Source organism: Trematomus bernacchii, unplaced genomic scaffold (assembly GCF_902827165.1).
Source record: "Trematomus bernacchii unplaced genomic scaffold, fTreBer1.1, whole genome shotgun sequence".
NCBI classification, from domain to species: Eukaryota; Metazoa; Chordata; class Actinopteri; order Perciformes; family Nototheniidae; genus Trematomus; species Trematomus bernacchii.
This window is the reverse complement of record NW_022987612.1, coordinates 224,776-244,313: the sequence shown is the minus strand read 5'-3', so window position 1 is coordinate 244,313 and position 19,538 is coordinate 224,776. Positions and strand designations below refer to the sequence as shown.

The 19,538-nt window shown below is 39.5% G+C and overlaps 1 protein-coding gene across 1 annotated transcript in view; it reads left to right on the top strand.

Moving 5' to 3' along the window:
- LOC117483691 (neurotensin receptor type 1-like) overlaps positions 1–16,046 on the top strand; it is a 62,072-nt gene extending 46,026 nt beyond the window's left edge. The window contains 2 exon segments of the mRNA XM_034132049.1: positions 15,701–15,887; positions 15,889–16,046. Of these exon segments, the coding sequence (XP_033987940.1) occupies positions 15,701–15,887; positions 15,889–15,957 (256 nt within the window). The 3' untranslated portion in view covers positions 15,958–16,046.
- The last annotated feature ends 3,492 nt before the right edge of the window (positions 16,047–19,538 follow it).

The following is a 19,538-nucleotide window of genomic DNA, read 5'->3' as shown; positions in this document are numbered from 1 at the left end:
TCTATTTTCCCTCGCCTTTAACAATTTTGTCCTGTATAGGCCTTGCATATGGTTTTTCTAATTCAATTGAAAAGACACCAATTCAGCAAATGAGTGTTAGTGCTGGGAAAGCCTTGTATTTCCACTCAATATGAAAGATGGGCAAAGGGACGTTACTACAGTTTCCTCTCTGTTGCTTCCTGAGGAAAACAATGAGCTGAAAACATAGAGCTCATCTGCCTGTTCCTGTTGATTAAAGCTTTTATAGCCATTTGTCAGCAGTTTTGTATGCACTTTATTTCTCCATTGCTTAACATGGACACATTTAAATATTCAACCCAGTCTCATGGCATTTCGTGTTATAGTCACGAAATGTAATCTATTGATTCGTGTTCACCAACACGATATTCCCATTTTTTCGTGTCACACAGAACGATTTTCAAAGCAATGTATTTCTATTGGTAGTATGTTTCGTGCCTGCACCACGTCTTTTTGTCCGGTTGGGTCTTGGAAGACAATGAAGCTGTGTGGTTCATTAAAACATTTTCTTCAAAAGAAATGGGGCTCAGAATACTGAATTCTAAATAACACACTGTTATTTACTCAACAATAATTGTGAAGCCAACTTGGAAAATCCTCACAGGAGATCAAAGGGTTAAAAAGTCGGGCTGATTGACAGAGTGGCAGCTGTCTGAAATCATTCCCTAATTACTAATCAGCGTCGCTGCACCTTTAAAAGCACCGCACCTGAAAGAAGGGCGGTAATCAAAGCTGGAGAGGGAGAGAAGGCAGAAGGAGAAGAATCCTCCACAATCCTCCACAATCCTCCACAATCCTCCACAATCCTCCACAATCCTCCATAATCCTGCATTACAAACTAAAAAGCGTGCGTCCAGCAGCAGCAACGTCGCGCAGAAGAAACATCAAAGAAGCAGCACTGGTGCAGCCATAAAAAGCTGGAGAGGCGGCCGGTGAGAGACGAACTGTGTGTTTATTTAAGAGTCATACAACTTGCCGTTCGTGGCGCACGTTAGTAATGACACTGAACTAGAACGTACGTTCTAGCGTACGTTCTAACGTACGTTCTAGTTCAGTGTCATTTCTTTGTTTGATGTCCTCAAGCTAAAGCAACATGATTGTTGAGTTAAAAACGAATGTGATTTGTTTATTGAGATATGTAGATTGATAAAAACGGTTTGTATGCAGCTAAAAATTCAGTCTATTATATTTGCATTTTTAATGAGACTGCATTAGTTAAAAACTGTTTAAAAACATAATTCATAAAAATACACTAAGAAAGTAAAAACAATATTCGCAAGTGTTAAAAAATATATGTAAAGCATGTATCTTTGCATTTATTATTTCATGTGCATTGTATTTACAGTAATTATGTTTTATTTTTCATTTAAGGTTTTTCACCTTACAACCTTACTACTACATATGCTGTACTGCAACAACAAAAACTAAAGTAAAGAAGAACTAAAAAGAAAACAAAGTTGTGGTCATTGTACGAGTGAAACCCAGTTAAAACCTCCTATGGACTGTACCATCCCTTTCAAGCGGGGAAACTGCAAATATACTGAAGAGCTTGACAATAACACACAATTATCCTTGTTTTTATTTATTTGTTTAATTATATAATGCCAGGCTTTTTTGCCGTCCGTCAGGAACTACATTTCAAAATAAAATCCTTAATAATATTATGTATGAAATTATTTTGTCTATTAACTAGAGCGCCGGGTCATGTTATGACCGTCTTTTCTATGTTGCTGTGGGGTTTTTCCATCTGTTTGGGCTTTAAAATATCAAAACAGTAATAAGCCAATAAGTAATAAGCCTTATCAGCCATAACTATCAACAGAATTGCGTTGCCAGGCAACAGCTTGGGTTCATGTTCATTTACAAACTCTTCAACGAGAACCCTAGTTATATTTAAAACAAATTTAGAAGGCCTCACAAAATACTTTAATGTAAATTCAAATAAAAATGTGAAGGAATGTGTGTATAACAAAATACATCCGTCATAAACAATACCGGAAACAGACGTAGGCCTATATATGGGACATTTCGAGCGTCATTGCGATACACCCACTGAACTGATTACCAATAATCCTCAGCTATGGTTGAAGCTCGGTGATTGGATGTTTTAGCCGCAATGCACCTTGTGATATGGTGTTTATGTGTTAGAGCTCCCTGAACGTTGATAATAGATGAGTTTAGATCACGGAGAAATGCTCTCCGCCGACCCATTCTCACAGCGTTTATCAACCTTTTTCTAACTCAATATCAAGCCACACTTATTGTTTTTACTTCTTTATTTTAATTGTATAATGTCAGACTTTTTTTGCCGTCAGTTAGGGGGAGAGTAGGGGCTCAGAATACTGTAATCTGTATTGTTTCCTCGTTTTTTCCTTCTAATTTTGTATTCTTTTCTAAACCACACACTGTTATTTACTCAACAATAAGACACAATTATCCTTGTGTTTATTTATTTGTTTGATTGTATAATGTCGGACTTTTGGAGTCCGTCAGTTCTTATTATATATCCATGGTCAGGACCGACAGTCAGAGCAGCTCATTCGAATACAGGAAGCTGTATTTTTCTTTACCGGTTATTTTTCATTTCAAAATAAGAGTTAATTCACATTAAAGACAATAAACATAAATAACACATCCAATAAGAGCCAGGGGGTTACACAAATGACACAAAAGAATGAAAGAGGCATTAAGGAGCTTTCTTAAAATAATATACATTTAGAAATATCACTATGAATCTTTTTAGCAATTTTCCAGGACTGTATTTTTTTAAGAGACAGAAAAAACTATTTTAATTCATTAATAAAACAAAAAAAGGATGGCTGGCTACCGTTCCAATAACAGCAGTGTATATGATTTTACCCAAAATAATTATTATATTAACCAAATCAGATATTGAAGATTCAATATTATCAATACAATTAAATGTGACATATTTTGAAGACATGAATATCTGTTCATTCAAGCAACAACCAATCCCTCAAGTTAGAAAAGTTAAAAATAATGTTCCATGTTGTTGATATTCAACTTGTAAATTAGAAAAAGAACATGGGTCTACTTCTAATTTAAAATTTGAAATTCAGAAACCGGGTAGATTTATGTATGGATTTAAAAATGAGTCTTGTTTACTTTAGGGAAAATAGGCCATTTTATAAAATAAGATTGAGCAGTATAATGAATGTTGTTAACACTATAAACTGGACAGTTTTTTTAACCCGCACCATCTTGTGGTTAAAGCATGTAATGACTTTTTTAGCGTCATTGCTATGCAGGTAGGATGTATTGCTAATGTCTTCTGCATGTTTTTGTTGAGTATGTTATATTTGATTAAAATAAATTAACATAGGAGTAGATACACACTAGGGAGCAAGTAGAAGGTAAATGATAGAAATATAGAATAGAAGATATCAAGAAGATACTGTAAGTGATCTCTACAATAAAACAGTTTAGTGCAGGACGTCCAAAGATATTAATAGGAGGATGTGCAAAACAGACAAACAAATTAGGCTTTATTTAAACATTAAAGAATAATTAAGGTTAATGTCTTCTTTTTAAATAGGCAAAGAGCTGTGGGGGTATCTACAGATAAATATGTAAAATAGCCAACAGTCTTTATTGAACCATTACAGACTAGCGAGTAATGCATATGCTTTACATAAATATATTGGACTAAAAATACAGGATTAACCTCTGAATTGTAGTGTACAGTAGAAGTAATCTAAATGAAATAAGTAAAGTAGTTGGGTACAGTGCTTGAGTAAATGTACTTTGTTACTTTACACCACTGCTGCCAATCACCTTTTTCTGCAATGTCAAGCGAGTTTATCACAAGAGGTTTATCCTTTAAATAAACTTGTGTGTTTAAGGTTGTGGTTTACCTTCATGAGCTGCGTTCACACCGGAGTACTTTTCACCGTACTTTTCGCGTTTAGTTCCGTGAGTACCCCTTATGTCGCGTTCACACCAAAAATCGTACTTAATCTCGGGTACTTTTACCCCCATTTTTAGAGCCCGCTGGGAGAGCGTACTTTTCTGTGGGTGAAAAGTGCCCCAAAAGTGCCCCAGTGCTGATTGGCTGGGCGAATTGCAAACCACGCCCGTACAACAGTGAAAATGTTGTGTGGAGACGCCATTGTTTTTCCTCGCTACACAAACCCAACGAACCAACGGAGCGTTGGGTTTGTTTTTGAAAGCAGTTATGGCAAGCATCAAGAAATGATGAGGAGGTGTCGGCGCTTCTGGAGATCTACGCTGAGGACGTGACCCAGGGAATGCTACTGAAGCCAGTTCAGTAGCTTTCACTCGACCTGGGAATCGTGCACAGCCGGCTAAAAATAAAGAAACTCAGGCAGGACTACAAACGGCGGATTCAGTGGCCAACGATGACGACCACGACGAAGGTAAAATCAACTACATGCACTGGGGTTTTAATCTGCACAATAATGGTCTCAGATGTACTTTTATTTGCTCAGTAGATCAAGCTAGCCATGCTAGGCTGAATAGGCTAACACCGGCCCCGAGCTAGCTACATCTAGCTAGCTAGATATTCTCGGCCGCTATGAAAACGTTTAGACTTGTGAATAACTGTGCAGTGTTTCTGTAATTTGCTTCACTAACTCATGGCACTAATCGTCTGTTTCAGGCGAGGATGGACAACTCTCGGGATTGGAAACAAGCGAGCTTTGCATTCTAGATCACAGCGCTTTGTCGTCCTCCTTACCAGCAACCAAACGCAAAGGTACACACACTGTAACTTTGTCTTGAAAGAACGTTACGCATCAAACTGATGTTCACAATCATGTTTATTTCATAATATTCATCATATTTTATGTTTAACTTGCCTCAACAACATTAAACAAAGTTCAAGCATACATGAAGCACTCTTCAAAAAGGAACAATCCTCCGTGTTTGAACCTCTTAAATCGCTGCATAGCCGATTTATTTGGACTGGATTATCCCAGAGAGGCTAAACATTCTTTATAACACAGTTTCAGATTTGTGAAACCTTAATTATATTTGTAAAAATACAAAAAAGGGAGATTTCAGTGCTTTTTTACATGTAGACCACATTAGACCAGGTCCTGATCTAAAACCACTATACCTAGACTCATCAAATCTGGACTGGATTATCCCAGAGAGGCTAAACATTCTTTATAACACAGTTTCATATTTGTGAAACCTTAATTCTATTTGTGAAAATACCAAAAAAACATTCCTAGTATGTTGTAAAACTACATGGCGACTAAACAGATCTTGTATCTTGCTTATTTTCCCCTCTTAGGAAAGCGGACACGGGATGCGAATTTCTTTGACACAGCCCAGGCGTTGGAGGACCGGCGTGCCGTGGTGAAAGAGTCGATGCACGGGGATCAGATGGTGCTGTTCACCAAGGCCCAGGAAACGGAGGACAAGATGCTCACCAGTTCATTTTATATTATTGTTATTACTGTTATTATATAGTCTTGATACAACTGACACTTTATTTTATATTGATAATGTTAATTTACATGTACAACTTCTATTTTATTTACATAAAAAATGTGAACTTCTATTTACTGTTAAACAGATCCTGTAGCTTGCTTATTTCTCCTGACACTTTATCTTTAGTGACCTGTGTAGCATCCTATACATCACATGTAAGTGATTATTCTGATACCATCATGTTTCATCGGTTATAAACTGGCAAAGCTTTATTTGTCATTTATTTATCATCAATGTTGCAAACTTGTGGAGGAATGGCAGGGGCACATACACAAATATGATGATTTATATAATTTTAAATATTATTTGACCTAAAACTAAATGTTTTTATGATTGTCCTCTGAGGAGGACATGGGGATTTGCAAACTTTTAATTCCCCCCCATTTTACACAACACAAAATGGAGTCCACTATGGGCTGAAACTAACATGTATGTTTATGGCAGACGGATGCAGTGGGTCTCAGGAAGATAAATAATAACGGTGGGTTTGCTGCTGAGCCTATTTACTGTGCATACAACACACCTGGCACAGTTTATTGTTATTATATTGCCACACTGTACACTATTGTAATGTTGCCTGTCTTGACTGGAAAATAAAAGAGAAACAAAAGCACTGTACAAAAGATTAGCTTTATTGTCAAAATGTTTACAATTTACACGCTGTTCAGATGCCTCATAAAGCTGGGTCGCCGGTAAGGCAGTCCATTCGTCCCTGTACTCATTACTTTCACAAAGGTTATGTAATATGCAACATGCTGCCACCTGGATTGTGATCTTGTAGTCGTTTCTTTTCATCAAGCACCGCCACCTGCCCTTCAGTCTGCCAAAAGCGTTCTCCACCACCACTCGTGCTCGGCTTGTTTTGTTATTGTACGCAAGTTGCTCAGGCTGCATTAACTCAGTTACAAAGCTGTATAACATGAGCACAAACAGCACAACTTCAGTCGACTCCATCTCCATCATGTCTGAGGTCGGAAGGTAAACAACAGACGCCTAATGTACAGCGAGTGGGTGAGCGTCGCAGTATACGCGGGAAGTTTTTCTTCTTCTTCTATTGTTTTGCAGCGGATTGCAAACAACTTTAAGGTGCATACCGCCACCTACTGTACTCGCCGTGAAGTGGTTTGTGGCCTGCCAGTAAAGCCAAAGCAGAAGAAGAAGAAGTGACGTCAGCGGCTCATTTGCGTAATCTTCCCTCAGGGAAAAGTACTCCGGTGTGAACGCGATCTGTACTAAGTGCCCTGGGGTTAAAAGCGCCGGGGCTCTTAGTGCCGGAACTAAGTACAGGAAAGTACTTGGTGTGAACGCGGCTATGGTTTTGCTTAAATAGTTATCAAAATCAATAATTTCTTAACATCATGTTAATCTGAAGATGATAATGCCATATTTGCTAAATTTGCCTCTGAACCTTGACAAGTGCATGTTTCAAGGCTTATCAATTAACAACAAGAGGGGGTCACAGACATAGTACCAGCTGTTAAATAAAGCTCTTCTGACCTGAGCTGTGGGTGTATATTAATGCTGCCCATTATTGACATTGACACAAGCAGTTTTCACCCATTTATCAATTATATTTTTTAAATGTGATAACACCAATGTGTTTCCCATCCCCTAAACCTCCAGGGGTGTACACAGTTTAATACTGGCAACTTCTAATTATGAAAAATATACACATGTATTTTAAAACTACAATTCCCAGTAGAGACGCTGCGTAGAACATGTTGCGAAACACACAAATAGCCAGCATGTGTAGTTCTTCCGTTGTGTGGGTGGACTCGTTCGATCCTGTTATGTCTTGTCGTGTGCCGTGGCTGGGCTGCGTTCCATTTTACGTGCCGTCGGTCTGCTGCTCGGCTGGAATCTACGTCTTTCTGGATGATAGTTACGGCTGATAAGGCTTATTACTATATTGTTTTGATATTTGTAACACCAAACACGTCGGAAAACCCCACAGCAACACAGAAAAGATGCTCATAACCAGTGTTGGGTAATCGCATTACATTTTTCGGTAACGCAGTAATGTAACGCGTTACTGGTATACATTCAGTAATCACACTAAATGTACTAACATTGCGCGAAAAAATTACTAGATAATCCCTTTGACAGACTAGACTCTAGTTAGTTACTACTATGTACCGTAGGTGTTATCCCTGAACGAATACATTTAATTTGGGCGCCAGACAGAGGAATATTTAATATAGCCAGCTGTCATAAAATGATATGCTTAAACACGCAGAAACAGAGGGATAACCCTGTGACCTAGCTACTGAAGTTTACAATGGAAAAATAATAATCAACCAAGTCACTTTCAACATAAAATGTCTGTATTTTTAACCCCAAATAATAATCAGTACATTAAACAAACAACTCATGCCACAGACCATTTACCAGAAAAACTTAAATCCAGTAGATACAAAAACAAAAACACAAACAAATAAGTCAAATTAACTCACAAAACATCACTCACTTATGCAGGGCAGGGACTGGGACAATAAGTCAGGCCGGGAATTATACACCCAGCCAGGCCACTACCAGTTTTTTTTGTGCCCTTTTGCTGGATTTATTTGTGAATATTTACAGCGTTGCTGCCTATAGTTCAAATCTACCCAATAATAAACATATGGACAGGGGTTACTATTTAAAGATTTGTGCAGACCTGGGGTTTAGACTCAAGGAGCTGTCGTAATTGTTTATTTTCGCCATCTTTTAAGTGCGCATCTGTCACAGCGATGTTGATGTAATCTTTGACTGCCAGTCGCACCGGTTCCAAAGAGAGAAGGGGTGGTGGAACGGAGCTTATTAGGGAAATACTTTGCCCTGGCTGATGCGGTGTTAGGTTTTCTTTTGGATATCTATTTCACGGGATGTTGGCATTCCCTGGCTGGAAGGGGTAGATAACAGAGGGGTTGGACTTAAAGCAATACTCTTTATCAGCCACACTAATTATCATTCCAGTATCTGAAAGGAAATTTAGACCAAGAACCACACCATAGGCTAGAGCTTTGGGCCCAAGGACCGCGATAGGGAGAGTGGCCACTTGATCTTGTAGATTCACAGAGAGGTTTCTCCATCCAATGGGAGTGGCTGCTTCACCATTTGCCAGATACAAAGGACCTTCTTCCCATGGCTGGAGGTCGACGTTTGATCCCTTTAACTCCATCCAGAGATACTCATGAATGAGGGTGTAGCTAGCTCCTGTGTGAACTATGGCTTTTCCACGCCAGGTACCTATGGAAATCGGTACAACTAGCTGTTGGCAGTGGCGACTGGTCATTAGGGGCAGGTGGGGCACAGCCCCACCTAGTGTCAGCAGAAAGTATTACAAATAATGATTACAAAAATGCAAAAAAATAAATAAAAAAATATATAAAATATATTTTAAGATCATGTTTAATCATCTGATTCGTCTGTACATTGCTGTTTTAGTCTGTGTTCTTCTAATTAGTGTGTCTACAGTCACAGTGTGTGCCTATTGAGCTGTTTAGAGCCATGTGGGACAAAACCTGATTATGCCCCTCCCTCTCGCTGTGAAGTCAACGGTGACTGTAAAAACTACACTGCGCATGCTCAGAGTATTTTGTAATGAAATGTGTGTGGCAAAAAAATAATGACCAGAGGGGCATGGAGCTACCATCCCCACCATACGTCATCTCAAATCATTCAGAGCTGATTGGCTGTAAGTACGTGTGCCGCGAAAGTGTGGTGTGTGAAGAGGAGACGAGAGAGCTGCAGTGACGCGTCCTAAAACCAGGAAGTAAGCTGCGCATGGCTTCCCTCGACAAAAAAGCAATGAGATTTCTCCAGAGGATTTTAGAAAATAGCTGGAAATAAGATCTGTGGGAAACGTACCTGTTAGATAAATGCACGTTTTGATTAGCCGGATAATATCCACATGTCTACCCTACTTTTATAATTTTTTTATCATAAATCTATGGATTAGATTTATGATAGACTTTTGAAACTACAAGAACATAAGGAGGACTTTTACAAAAAAGTTATAGACATTTTTGTCCAGAAGGATAGGCAAATGGACTTCATCTTCAAGTCAAGGTAAGACCGCAATTTGATTGAAAATGGGATCTTACTAAGAGAGAACAATTCAATATTTAAATGATAAAATTACATTTTTTGGGTATCCTTTTGTTGAACTGTCTGTTTAAAATTAATCGAAGCATCAGACAAAAAAAGCTTTTGAAAATAATATTATATTTTGGTTTAGGTCAAAATATAATATTTGTAAACCTGAAGAGTCAGTGCCAGTGCCTCACCAGCCATGAACCTCACTGCACGTCACTGCAGAAGCTTATATATAGACATCTACGTTTTTTGTGCCCCACCACTTTTGTACATATAAAAACGCCACTGGCTGTTGGGGACTAGAAGAGGTACCAGCTGATTGCTTGTAGGAGTGGAATTTGACACATTCGACTTTTCCTGCTCTTGGGGGGTGGTTGATCGTTCTTTTTTTTTTTCGATTTTACAACTGACACTGAACCGTTTCCAGGCACCCCTCTTTGTTTGGAAAATCGCTGAGGTGCTTTAGGTGCTTGCTGCCTGTAGGGATTATGGGAAGTGCCAGGTGAACTGTACTGTGGGCAGGAACCAGGAGCATGGTTACCTTGACCTCTCCAGCACACAACAAAGTGGTGGGGTTTGTCAACAGGTTGACTGGAGGGGTTGGGTTTAGGAAAAGGGTTAACAGTCTTAACACTCATTCGCTTGTTATATTCTTGCTGCTGTCCATGGTCCTTTTCAAGTTGATGACCAAGACGGATTAAATCGTCAACATTTTCAACTCATTCAATCATTTTCACAATGCTGGCCTCTGTGAGAGAGGGGTTCCATTTTTTACAAAGAGCTCTATAAGAGAAAGCAACATCTCTGATGGGTTCATTCTCCTTTTGACTTCTTGTTCTTACACGTTCAGCTAGCTCGTCCTCATAATCTTCTGAGAGGAAAGCTGCCAGGAAAACGGTCTCAAACTGACTACTTTAGTTCTAGCGATTTCCCACCAATCACGAGCAGTACCAGGAAGTACAGTTCGGAAGGTTGCAAGAATATCCGTGCTCGATAAGGGATGTAAGTCATGGCATTTTGACAAGTAATTGAGGGGGTCGGGATCATCATCAGGCCCTCCATTATTCAGAAGTTTACAGTAACTTTGGATAATAACAAGGGAATAATAAACGGAGCCTCTCTTTTCCTCTCTCCCTCTCCTGACAGCCTGTCTGTATCTCATGCAGCACGCTGATCCAGTGAATGAGTGACCCGACACGACAGTAAATAATAAACATAGTTATAACTAGTTTAGCTAGTTCCAGGGGTATATAAGCAGGGGTGCACATCACTTTTTTGCCCTGGTTCTCAAAGGAGCACCTGGAGATGTTGCTTGGTGCGCATCCTTAAAATGAAATAAACCGGACCTTTTGAGGGGTACTTGACTTTATGAACTGTTCGCAGCAGGGTTACTGTGCGGAGCGCATAAAGCAGACCCTTCACGCGATAGCGAGGGGTAGAGCGAGGGATCAGCTTACGGTCTTCCAAGACCCGACCGGACAAAAAGACGTGGTGCAGGCACGAAACATACCAATAGAAATACATTGCTTTGAAAATCGTTCTGTGTGACACGAAGAAAAGGGGAAAATCGTGTTGGTGAACACTAATCAATAGATTACATTTCGTTACTATAACACGAAATGCCGTGAGACTGGGTTGAAATATTTGCAAGGAATTAGCAAGGGATCTCTGTTTGGCCTTAAAAAACAACACTGTGAGACACTTTGAAAATGTGCATCTTTTGAGCTCCAAAAGAGCTTGCATGATTGTTTTAAAGAGGACATATTCTGCTCATTCTCAGGTTCATATTTAGTGCCGCTACTGTGTCATTTGTACACGCTTTAATGTTCAAAAAGCTCTTTATTTGTCTCTCACTGCCTGTGCTGCAGCACCTTTTTTCACCCTCTGTCTGAAACCAGAGCCCATTCTGCTCTGATTGGTTAGCTGACCAGCTCTGTTGTGATTGGTCCACTGCTTAGAGATGTCGGAAATGTCCCGCACCTTACATACAATGTTGGAGCGCTAGCCAACAGAAGTGCAAGTGTTACACATTGATGTTACGGAAGTAAACAAAGGAGTCCAATCAAGTTGCCATCAGACAATGGTTCTATACATATGAGCAGCTGTTCCTTTTTCAAATATTAGGATTACAGAAAATATACTTGCCTGATTTACATGAAACTTGGCACAAGGGTGCAGCATGTGCCAGGGAATAAGAAAACAAATGATGGAGCCAATCCGATTCAAAGGCCAAAATCAATCATTATTATTCACTTGTTGAAATAGCCTGCACTCGAGTGTTCTTTTAGTAATCAAAATATTTATATTCTTCCTGGTAATAGGCAGCAATAAAAAAGGTGGTTCAGTCATAAATCAGTTGGAAGGACATCCAGATTATATATTTTTTCTGTTCTGCTTGCCTGACTCTGATTTAAATGTTTTTTCATCGTTGAACTTCGAAATGTGTGTCCACCATGACAAAGAACTGTAATTGACCTTCCATTAGCCTTGTTTCTTGGTTCAGAACCATCATTTTTTAACATAGTACGTGTCACCACCACGTAACAAGGTGTTAATAGTTTGTGGACTCACACTTTCTGTGAGATCTGTCTGAGTCCACTGTTCATTTGCTGATTTTCTTTCTTTCTCTTAGAAGTTTTTCTGTCCTCAATCTAATAGGCACCTAGTTCAGTGGAGAGCTTGTTTTTAAGACAAGACAAACACAGGGCTCCATGTTCCCAAATCAGTGGTGCAATGCCTAAATAATAGCAAAAACTATCGTTTTTGGGGCACGCATTGCATAATTAAGCACCAAGCGAAACGTCATAGGGATTGCTAGCAGTCACGACCGGTGAAATATTTTTGCTTTTCTTGCCGGGTAATAGCATTCCTCTCTGATAAACCCATGGCAGCGAGGCTTGTCATTTGTGAATCTGCCACAAGAGGAACCTGACTGATGTGCATGAGTAACAGAATCATCGGTTTTGAAAAATGCTGCACCTGAGGTCTACAGATTGTCCTATGTCGTGTGTAATTATAATGAAAAATGTGAGCAGTTTGAGAGATTCCTATCAAATTCTACTGGAGAAAAGACTGGCAACACCATCTCTATCAGTCATCCTCCATTACATGAGCAGAAACCACAGAATTACCTGAGTGTATATAACAAAAAGGTCAACCATCCCTCTTGTCCCTTCCAATCATTCCCTCATTCATCTTTAATGGTGTCCCTGTATGCAGACAGACACACACTGCATTGACTTTCTGCACACTTCAATGACCCTTGTCCATTGCATGAGCGGAATAGATCAATACCCCAGATTCTAGTAACTGAGATATCGCGTGGGAGTATCTCCACTGTGTGAGGTCATTGATGTGTTATGACCTATAACCCTTTGCTTTCACTCAAGAGTCTATTATCTGTGTGTATCAAGCTGTGTTACATATCCCCCTGTTTATTATCCAATCATCCTGCTTTGGCTGTGCACATAATGAAATACTATATAATCCAGCGAGAGCATGGATTGATTACTGAACGGTGACTGTGCCCAGTGCCCAAGGTTTTAAGGGCCCCTCGGCCAAAACAGCTAGAAAATGTGACACAGAAAGACCTCTGAGAGACAGATTACAGATGAAAAAGGAGCTAAACAACCGCAGACAGAATATTAGTACAAAAAGATCAAGACACTAAGTTACTTGAAGGTTCTACAAATAGAGATGTAATGTAGTAGTTATGCAACTCTTTGTGGTACATTTTTGTCTAAGTATGTCATGTTCATTGGGAATCGTCTCTGCTGCAACTAAAATGCAATTGTTTTGTATCAGTATACACTGTTTATCATTCATACTGTAAGCCTTTTTTGTCTTATCAACCTATTTGGCCATACTATATGCTTTAGATTTTTTTTCATACAATGTTAGTGTTGCGCACATTAGTGTTCAATGGCAGGATGGAATTTTTGGGTCTGACAGACTGAGGGAGTGAGTGGGCCCTTCATAATGTTCATCATATCAGTTCATCTCCAAAGGCAACACAGACTGTTAAACAGCGGGGGGCTTACATTGTTAATCTTTAAGTCCCATGTAGCCCTACCTGTTGCTGTTTACAAAATTACCCTTCTGGTCATTTGCCATCACTAAAATTACACCTATGGGGGAGAACCACTGGGAAAGGCAGAATCCAATAAATGTTGGATATGAATCATGGGGTAGATATATATTTAAAAATGTCATTGCAAGACAGGGTCAGCATTTTTACTACCCTTTTTTTTGTTTAAAACCCCCCCCCCCCCTATTTTCCAGTGTTCCCTAGGTTTTTTTCTGACGCACAAATTGAAAATGCACATAAAAACAAGTGGAGGAAAAGCACTTGTTTATGCACAAAGAACATCAAAGAAAGGGAATGTCTTGTGGCAATGAGTTTATTTAGCGAACACTAAAGAAGCCTAGCTTGCTAGCTTGTACTTATAGAGTGGAAAACCAATATAAACGCATTAAGACTCCCCCCAAAATGCTAAAAGGAACAGGCAGCTCATCATGAATGGTTGATAGTTAATGCCAGTGGGCTTTTTAGAAAAAGGGAAAGTCACTTCCTTTTATCAACATTCATAGGATATATCATTATTACATGCTCCTCTAAGTAACACACCACTAAAGCATGAATCCTATGAACAATGATTTGCAAGTGTCTGTCAACTGCTGTCATGGGAAACCTGCAGTCTGAGGCACAAATGTGTCCAAAACATAAATGGAGAAATATAATATCTGCAAACTTTAGAGGATGTAATTTGTATTCCATTTAAGTTTGTTTTCCCATTTGTCATCCTGTCTTCATATCCATAATGCTCCTCTCCTGCTGTGTAGCTTCCTCTCCCTTCTCCTCTCTGACTGCAGTTACAGGGACAGTCAGAACACTCAGTTAAAAACCGCACTTGTGTATGGCAGAGCAAATACATAAAATTGCATACCATTAAATATATTATGCATTGGAAACAGTAGAATGCCTGCCAAATGCACTTCCAGCGGAGAAAATATTTCTTCTTCCCATCATTTCCCTGTATTTTTTACACCATGAATACACCAGAAAATAGTGGGAAGCTTGCACTGCAAACCTGGAGACGTTTTACTCTTAATGACTTTGAAAGTATGTCTAGTAGTGGACCAGCAGAGCCTGAAATGAGCAGTGACATCCAAAGAAAAGATTATTGGGTTAGATGAATACATTCTCAGCAGTCAACACTCTCTCTGGTTGGCTGAACAAATCTTCTACGACAGTTGATTCTCCACCAAATGTTTTTTTTAAATTAATTTCCCAGGAGAATAAAGCGGTTATTCTCTAATCTCATTACACAGAACATTTTTTACAGTCACCCTATGTGTTGATTCTGCTTCAGGGCATGCATTTACATATGACCAACTTTAAATGGTGGCCCGGATTACAGCAGCTCATATGTGTTTATACACAGTGTGAAAGTTAACACTGACAGAGGCCCTTTTATGCTTTTTGGGGGTGTTCCCTTTCCTGTAGTGTGTTATGTTAGTTATTATGCATGGGAATGGTCTGCAAAGGCTTACATCCCTGTGTTCCAGAGTTTCTCTTCCAAACACTCCCCCCCCCCAACCTCCATTGGACTCCTTTGTTACGCCTAAAACGTAGTGACATCACTATGTAACATACGTGCTTCTGTTGGCTAACGCTCCAACACATTGCACGTGATAGAGATGTACTGCCCTTACCCTATGTACTTTTTTCCAACACGACAGAGCCGGCCAGCTACCCAATCAGAGCAGACTGGGCTCTGGTTTCAGACAGAGGGTGAAAAGAGGTGCTGCAGCACAGGCAGTATGAGAAAAATAAAGAGCTTTTTGAACCTTAAAGCATGGAGACATGTCACAGTAGAGGCAAACAATACTAATATCAACCTGAACATTTGCATAATAGGGCCCCTTTAATAAGAGTTAGCTCAAAATTCAGTTGATACAGATTAAAAGGAACTAGTTAACGTTTATAGTACTCAATTTTGAATTCAAGTTCATTTCAAAAGTCTTCAAACAAGTGCACATAAAAAATCATATAAGAAAGCATTGGGGTTCAACGTGCCACATATTTACATATACCAATGGCTTTCTGTCTTCTCTTTCCTCTCAGTGACTTGTATGACTTCTACCACTATTTCTACATGCTGACCAACATCCTGTTCTACGTCAGCTCGGCCATCAATCCGATCCTCTACAACCTGGTGTCGGCCACCTACCGGCAGATCTTCTTCTCCACGCTGCGCTACTTCTGCATGCCCTGCCGCCAAACTCCCAGGATGCACCCTCATCCCTTAACCCCGCCACTCCATCAGTATCTCCAGCAACCACACCCTCTCCACCAACATCATCAGAGAGACGTCGTACTGATTGGGCTGAAAAGGAATACACTTCTATAAACCCATCCACTGGTCCTTTGTGAATATACGTTCAACTGAATTAAATGAGTTCTGAAACTGGTTTGGAAACGATTGGCACAGGCTGATCCGGAACTAGAATGATCATTATTGTCATGTGCCCACTCTGAGACCGCTGTGATTTTATTACAGATTGTGTGTTACTGTTGTTGTGTGTATATTTGTTTAACATGATATTGGGCAAAGAGAAAAAACTAATATAGACAATGGAAGACTGAAAAAAGGAAGGACCGGTAGACATAAAGATAAAGAGCATCTTTTAATGTGGAATCTATATTTTAAATGTTTTTTACAGTACATGTTTTTACTGGATCATCCTTTACATTTGTTTGGTGTTGTACAGTTTGCAGTGTACTCTGTGTTGTTGTTTCAATTTAGTATTTTTCACAAAAAAATGGCATGTTCCAATACTTTCACTATTACAAAAGTTTGTTGTGCGTCGGCAACTGTGTTAAATGTTTTTTGTTAGTTTAGTTATTTATGTTCCACTTCCTGTTTTATTTTGTATTCACCTTGTCTCGTTCCTGGTTCCTTTTCTTCCTGCCTTGGTTGTTTTCCCGCCATCATCAGTGTCTGCCCCGGATTGTTTCCACCTGTGCCCACTTCTCTCTAAGTATTGTTCTAGTTATTAGTTGGGTAAAAATGAGTGTAGATTGTTTATTGTATATATTTTTGTACTGTTTCTGCTTTTTCAAGTAAAGACTTTTTATTGTACTTGAATCCTGTGTCTGCCTTCGTGCTTTTGGGTCCACTCCTTGTACACCCGTAACAAAGTTCTGATTTTAACATCATTTGTGGTACTTTTGGTGAGCATCTGTAGATAAACTCTGTAGCTCAGATCAGACTCTGAAATATGGATGTCCACGGACTTTGTAAATCATGCAAATATTACGATTATTTCTGATTATGGTTTTCTGTATTCATCTAAAAATGGGAAGCAAGTGCGCAGAGAGAGCAGATGTTGCTGTAATTCATTATTTTTGACCATTTTGAACACATGTTGTGGATTATTGATGCAATGCATAACAAAAGCATGGTCACTTGAAACAAACAGTTGAGTCTGCAGGGGCAGAGAAAGGAGCACTTGAACAGACTCTGAGCGTCACTCTCATACCCCCCCACCAGCTGCTGCTTGAGCAATTAGGGGCCATGAGAGATCTGGGAAATACAAAGTTTCCTTTAGGGGCCATATCAAGATGTTTAACAATCTGGAACCTTCTGGAACCCAAGAATTGCTTCAGAATATCAAAGACATTTCATTGGCATCATTTAACCCTAATTCAACAACTTCATTTGTAAAGGCCAAGCTAATGGAGTTTGTGCAATGGGCTTTGAATAATGTTGGGTAGCATAAGATGCTTTGATTGCATTTAGACAGTAGTCCCACTCCGGAATAATATTTTAACCAGAAGGATTATTATTGGCCCAGAGTACCAACCCATTAAGTAGTCATTGGGCGATTCTACACCTCATGAGCGTTTGGTGCCACTGCAAGAATGTTATTTAGAATTGCAGAAATGTAGGGTGTTAAAGTTGCATTCACATGAAATGCGGTAAATCGGCTTTGCGCTGACGTTACCGTTGTGTTTAATGGAAAGAGCGGTGTCGCCCGACTAGGAGGAAGCGCTACGCTCGGTGTCGTGCACCACTCACTTTCCATCCCTTAAGTTTCAGAAAGCTGTAGCGCAGGGGTCGGCAACAGGCGGACCGCGGTCCGGATCCGGACCCGGGCCCGGACCTATAATCAATACATTAATAGGGGATTTCAATTTTGACGGGGCGATTCTATTTTAACCGCTGCCGACAGGGGGCGAAAGAGACGAGTGAGCGATACAGGGAGAGAAACACAGAAGAAGAGATGAGAGAGCGGCAGAGAGAAGCGGAGAGGAAAGTGAGTGAAGAGAAGAGTTAGCGATACAGGGAGGGAGAGAAGCGGAGGGGAGAGTGAACAGGCGTGTTAGCGGCTGAGAGTGAGAACAGAGCTTTTAACCCTGAGTGGACTCATTCATGTTCAATCCTGGCCCACTGGGAGCACAGAACCAGTGTGTCTCATTTGTTCAGAGACCGTGGCGCTCATTAAAAGTGCCAAAACGCCACTATGAGACAAAACACAAAGTGTTTGACCAAACATTCCCTCTCAAGTCAGAACTGAGGTCACAAAAAATAAGCAGTCTCAGAGCCCGATATGATCAGTCCACCAGGATCAAAATGAAAACTAAATATGGTTCCAGGGCAGGCTAACCGAGGCTAACCAATGAGCACCTGCATGTGTGTATGAGAATGGCCCTGACACAATTTCAGCCCAGATCTAAACTCCTGGCAGGACAAGCTCGAGCTCAATTCTCGCACTGAATAAAAAAAAGCGAGTGAGGGACTGCAATATAAGAGGGAAAGAAAGAGAAACTTTAAAACTGTTCAATTGTTATGATGTGTAAAGACTGATATTGTTCTATAATCGCCTGAAACTGTTAGGTCATGATGTGAAACGGTTAACAAAGAAAAAGGGAAACTCAAGCTGCTGCTACACTTTTATTTATCTAAAATTAAGCACTTTTAAGATGCACATATTTTCAAAAGCTATTTTATTTATTTTCTCTATTTCATTTTTAAATGCAGCCAGAGAGGAACATTACACACATCCACAGTATTTTACTGTATATCTGTATAGTTCAATGTTAATTGACAATAAATATTGTTGTTTATGAATTGTACTTTTTTTATTTGATTGACAGTCAGTTGTTGATTACATGCAGACGTTGATAAAGCTGCAGGCTACTTCAATATATATCACACTAATTCATAAAGCAAGTTAGACATTTTGAAGTTCCGGACCTTTGCATGGGGAGATTTTCTCTAACTGGACCTCGTTGAATTTTAGTTGAATACCCCTGCTGTAGCGGGTGGGGCTTATAAGATTTTCAAACAATCTGACAAGCACCTAAATTCAGAAGCATACTGTCGCCTTAACATTAACCATACATGAATGTAATCAACATTCTTCTCTCACGATTGTTTGATTATAATGACAAAATGGCACAAAGAAGAGGTACCATAATACTTATCAAGTTATTACCTAAACTTGTAAATCCCAAAACATTTCAGAACCATGATCAATGTCTGTTTTTAATGGGTCAACATAAATATATTAGTTGAAACTAACTAAGTTCTTCTCTGAAGAACATTGACTGGACTACCATTGGCTTTTTGCTGTTGCTGTCAGTATTAAAAGGAATAATAGTGTACAGTAATAAGAAAGTGACGGTAAAGCTTTCTCCATGCTTGCACTTAAACTACATGTTCCTTATAAAGTACTATAAATAACTGAATTGTACCTGTGAATGGGCTTCAGAAAAAAAAAATCCCTCCCCCCTTTGTTTTTATATAATGAGACCATTGATCAACAGTAATTGCCCATTTTATGTTATTTTCAGCTGGTGGCGAGAGAACCCTGAATGGTACTTATTGTATAAAAGAAGGTTCTAGTTTAATCCAAATGGAAATCAATGGACTTCATTATAAAAATGAAGTAATGCA